This window comes from Brachyhypopomus gauderio, chromosome 17 (genome assembly GCF_052324685.1).
Source record: "Brachyhypopomus gauderio isolate BG-103 chromosome 17, BGAUD_0.2, whole genome shotgun sequence".
Classification (NCBI taxonomy): Eukaryota; Metazoa; Chordata; class Actinopteri; order Gymnotiformes; family Hypopomidae; genus Brachyhypopomus; species Brachyhypopomus gauderio.
In genome coordinates, this window is record NC_135227.1 from 21,488,187 (window position 1) to 21,493,186 (window position 5,000).

At 45.8% G+C, this 5,000-nt stretch overlaps 1 protein-coding gene across 2 annotated transcripts in view; it reads left to right on the forward strand.

Moving 5' to 3' along the window:
- cnksr1 (connector enhancer of kinase suppressor of Ras 1) overlaps positions 1–5,000 on the forward strand; it is a 39,802-nt gene that overhangs the window by 18,345 nt on the left and 16,457 nt on the right. For both annotated transcript variants that reach the window (XM_076978173.1, XM_076978174.1), the window contains exons 6-9: positions 302–421; positions 2,018–2,077; positions 3,572–3,640; positions 4,708–4,875. In XM_076978173.1, the coding sequence (XP_076834288.1) occupies positions 302–421; positions 2,018–2,077; positions 3,572–3,640; positions 4,708–4,875 (417 nt within the window). The remainder of the gene's footprint in view (positions 1–301; positions 422–2,017; positions 2,078–3,571; positions 3,641–4,707; positions 4,876–5,000) is intronic.

The window sequence follows — 5,000 nt, forward strand, 5'->3', positions numbered from 1 at the left end:
TCCTGAGATGGAGGTGTAGGGGAAGGGGAGGAGCCTCCATCAGTAGGAGGAGCTACCACACTCTGCTGGAGGTGGAGAGTATGTGAGTTAGGGAGGAGGACGTGTGAGCTTCATCACAGAGATGTTTGGCAGTATTACAGTAACAGAGAACATAGGGTGGAGTTTTAGGTGTGGTCATTCTGTGAAGCTTTTTTAACTCCATCCACCCACCACCCCTCTGTCTCTCTCTCTCTCTCTTTTCTCTTTTTCTCCTTCTGTTTCTCTCCCTCTCTCTCCCCCTCTCCCCTTTTCTCTCACACAGAGTCGTCAGTTGGTGGCCATCTGTGATGAGACTCTGACCAGTGCTCCGGAGGGCCTGCTTGCTCATACCACCCACCTGCAGAGTGTCACTCTGGTGCCCATCACACCAGGACAACAACTGGTACCTACTCCACCCCTCTCTCTCCTTCTCTCTTTCTCTCTCTCTCTCTCTCTCTCTCTCCCTCCATCTCTCTCTATCTCTCTCCCTCCCTCTCTCCATCTCTCCCTATCTCTCTCTCCCTCCATCTCTCTCTCCCTCCGTTTCTCTCTCCATCTCTCTCTCCCTCCTTCTCTCTCTCCATCTCTCTCTTATCTCTCTCTCTCCTTCTCTCTCTATCTCTCTCCCTCCCTCTCTCCCCATCTCTCTCTCTATCTCTCTCTCCCTCCATCTCTCCCCATCTCTCTCCCTCCTTCTCTCTCCATCTCTCTCTCCCTCCTTCTCTCTCCATCTCTCTCTCCCTCCTTCTCTCTCCATCTCTCTATCCCTCCTCTCTCTACATCTCTTTCTATCTCTCTCCCTCCTTCTCTCTCCATCTCTCTATCTCCCCCCTCTCTCTCCTTCTTTTTCTCCATCTCTCCCCATCTCTCTCTCCCTCCATCTCTCTCTCCATCCATCTCTGCCTATCTCTCTCTCCCTCCCTCTCTCTCTCCATCTCTCTGTCTCTCTATCTCTCTATCTCTCTCCATTTCTCTCTAAATATATCTGCCTTGCTGTATATATCTATCTCTCTGTCTCTTTGTCTCTCTCTCTCCATCTCTTGTATATTTCATTGTCAATTATTAAAGTCACAGATTACATTTCCCATAGTGATTTATTTCGAGTGTGTATTCTCATTTGAACATTTTCAGTAAGTTACAAAAATGTCCAGCAATTACAGACAACTATGAAGAAATTCAGTGTTTAGCAAACATTTGTGTTTAGTGTCTCAGACAGCTGCATTTACTCAACCCCTTTCTTCTTGATGGTTTCTCTGTCCTCTTTGCTTTCTCTCTATTCATCTCCCTCTTCCTCTCTCCTTGTCTCTTCTCTCTCTCCTTTTTGTGTTTATCATGTCTTCCTTTATCACCTCTGTGCTCTCGGCCATGTAATGTTGTTGCTGAATGTTGCCTTGATGAAACGCCCCCTTCACAAACACCTGTGTCTCTCACATGTGTCTCTCACCTGTATCTCTCACCTGTCTCGCACCTGTCTCTCACCTGTGTCTCTCAGCCATATCTCTCACCTGTCTCTCACCTGTGTCTCTCACCTGTCTCTCACCTGTGTCTCTCACCCGTGTCTCTCACCCGTGTCTCTCACCCGTGTCTCTCACCCGTGTCTCTCATCTGTATCTCTCACCTGTGTCTCTCACCTGTATATCTCACCTGTGTCTCTCACCTGTATCTCTCACCTGTGTCTCTCATCTCAGTCAGGTGGCTGCTTGTCACTTTGTTAAGAGTCATCAAAGTAAGGGCTTTCCCCCTAGAACTAAGGTCTCTCCCCACAGGACTAAACTCCACAGCACTAAACCCTTTAGTACCCTAAACCCTGTTTTAATAGATTTAGTCAGTGCCAAATTTATAGCTTTAGTTTAAAACATAGGAACCCACATCTGTTTTACTGTTGTCTTGACTCAGAGCGCAGAAATGCATGACTGTCACAGAGCTAAAACACGTATTCATTCAGAAGGTCTCCAAGGTGAACAGTGTAGACCTGCCTGACTATGTCACTGTTTTACAGGGTATTGAAATCACCTCCACTGCCTCCAACCAGCACTACGTCTCTGGGAAGGCTGACCAGGTGCATCCACCACCTCCATCCTTCTCCAGTATCTGTTCATGTAGCAGCAGTAGCAAAACCTCCGAACATCTCTGCTTACACCACCTACCTGGAGACACGCTGTGCAGAGACACCGAGACACGGAAGGACAGAGAGGGAGAGACCCTGGAGGAAGACAGGCATGAAGGGTAGACCTGACAGACCTGGAGTAGACCTGATAGAGAGATGATAACATAGACCTGATAGACCTGGAGTAGACCTGACAGAGAGATGATAACATAGACCTGATAGAGAGATGATAACATAGACCTGATAGACCTGGAGTAGACCTGACAGAGAGATGATAACATAGACCTGATAGACCTGGAGTAGACCTGATAGAGAGATGATAACATAGACCTGATAGACCTGGAGTAGACCTGACAGAGAGATGATACCATAGACCAGATAGAGAGATGATAATATAGATCAGATAGAGCTGTTAAGGTAGATCAGATAGAGAGATGTTAAGGTAGATCAGATAAAGATATGTTAAGGTAAATCAGATAGAGAGATGTTAGGGTAGATCAGACAGAGAGATGTTAAGGTAGATCAGATAAAGAGATGTTAAGGTAGATCAGATAAAGATATGTTATGGTAAATCAGATAGAGAGATGTTAAGGTAGATCAGATAAAGAGATGTTAAGGTAGATCAGACAGAGAGATGTTAAGGTAGATCAGATAAAGAGATGTTAAGGTAGATCAGATAAAGATATTTTAAGGTAAATCAGATAGAGAGATGTTAAGGTAGATCAGATAGAGTGGTGTTAAGGTAGATCAGACAGAGAGATGTTAAGGTAGATCAGATAAAGAGATGTTAAGGTAGATCAGACAGAGAGATGTTAAGGTAGATCAGATAAAGAGATGTTAAGGTAGATCAGATAAAGATATTTTAAGGTAAATCAGATAGAGTGGTGTTAAGGTAGATCAGACAGAGAGATGTTAAGGTAGATCAGATAAAGAGATGTTAAGGTAGATCAGATAAAGAGATGTTAAGGTAGATCAGATAGAGAGATGTTAAGGTAGATCAGACAGAGAGATGTTAAGGTAGATCAGACAGAGAGATGTTAAGGTAGATCAGATAAAGAGATGTTAAGGTAGATCAGATAGAGTGGTGTTAAGGATCGAGAGTTGACAACAGATCTGTCTATTAGGGAAATGAAGCTTGAAACGCCCCCAGGTACTGCCCACTGGGAATCACCTACCACAGTGTTACATTTCCATTCTCCAAACCACACACACACACACACACATGTACACACACACACACACACACACACACCTGTGTGAGCAGGAATTACACACCTGGAGGATGACAGGATGAGAGCGTTTTATTGTTCATTTAGGATAAAATGCTGCATAGCTACTTTGTTGAATAATATGTCAGTAGTTGGTAAATGGTACATTTGTTATGTTAAATTAAAAGACTCATCCAGCCGTGGTTCATAATGTGTTTCTCCTCCATGATGTTCACAGTGTACCTCAGTGGTCTCAGAGAGGATTTTGGCGGGAGACGAGGTCATACAGGTCAACGAGCAGATTGTGGTGAGGAAACTCAATTATGCCAGATTACTGTCATTACCCAGACAGCTGTATTAGGTACCAATTTAGGAGCTCATTTGCATAATCATTTCAGATGCAGGCGTCATAATGAAGGTAGGGGCCAGGGGTGTGGCAAATATCATAATGATGGGAGGGGCCAGGGGTGTGGCAAATATCATAATGATGGGAGGGGCCAGGGGTGTGGCAAATATCATAATGATGGGAGGGGCCAGGGGTGTGGCAAATATCATAATGATGGGAGGGGCCAGGGGTGTGGCAAATATCATAATGATGGGAGGGGCCAGGGGTGTGGCAAATATCATAACGATGGGAGGGGCCAGGGGTGTGGCCTGTGGCATGTGCTGTCCGTCTGACATACACGTCTGCACGGCGCATACATCAGGACATTTAATTTATGCAAACTGAATAAATATGGACATCATATGTCTCAATGTAATGGCCATCTTCAGAGGAAGTGGCGTCATTAACCTGCAGTTGCAAACCTATTGACAAAACTGCCAGTGATCTCAAAAGGCCGTGATCTATGGATAGGTTTGACCTATCAAAAGGTTTCCATGGATACTGACCTCACTGATCTGTGTCACTGTCTGTTAGCACCGTGCTAATCTCAGGCTTCTCGTTACTTATAATGCGTCGGTCAGTGTTGAGTGTTCTGGTGTCTGGGAGTGTTGAGTGTTCCGGTGTCTGGGAGTGTTAAGTGTTCTGGTGTCTGGGAGTGTTGAGTGTTCTCTGGTGTCTGGGAGTGTTGAGTGTTCCGGTGTCTGGGAGTGTTGAGTGTTCTCTGGTGTCTGGGAGTGTTGAGTGTTCCGGTGTCTGGGAGTGTTGAGTGTTCTCTGGTGTCTGGGAGTGTTGAGTGTTCTCTGGTGTCTGGGAGTGTTGAGTGTTCTCTGGTGTCTGGGAGTGTTGAGTGTTCTCTGGTGTCTGGGAGTGTTGAGTGGTCTGGTGTCTGGGAGTGTTGAGTGTTCTGGGAGTGTTGAGTGTTCTCTGGTGTCTGGGAGTGTTGAGTGTTCAGGTGTCTGGGAGTGCTGAGTGTTCTGGTGTGTGTTCAGGTTGGCTGGAGCCGGAGGAACCTGGAGTTGAAGCTACAAGAATCTCCGCTCAAAGTGTCTCTGTTGCTCAGACGTCCTTCTGTTCCTCTGAGACGTAAAGAGAAACTAGACGTCTCGTCCGCGTCTTTCAAGCGCATTGACAAGCCTACAGAATCTGCCGTCCCACCGGTGAGTCTGATCAGTCTGATTCAGTTTAAAGAATATTTTTAGGCCCTCTGAGAGGACGTAGAGGGCCCTGACGGTTCCCCACTGGTCTGATTACATTATCGTCTCACATATCCATTTCTGATTTC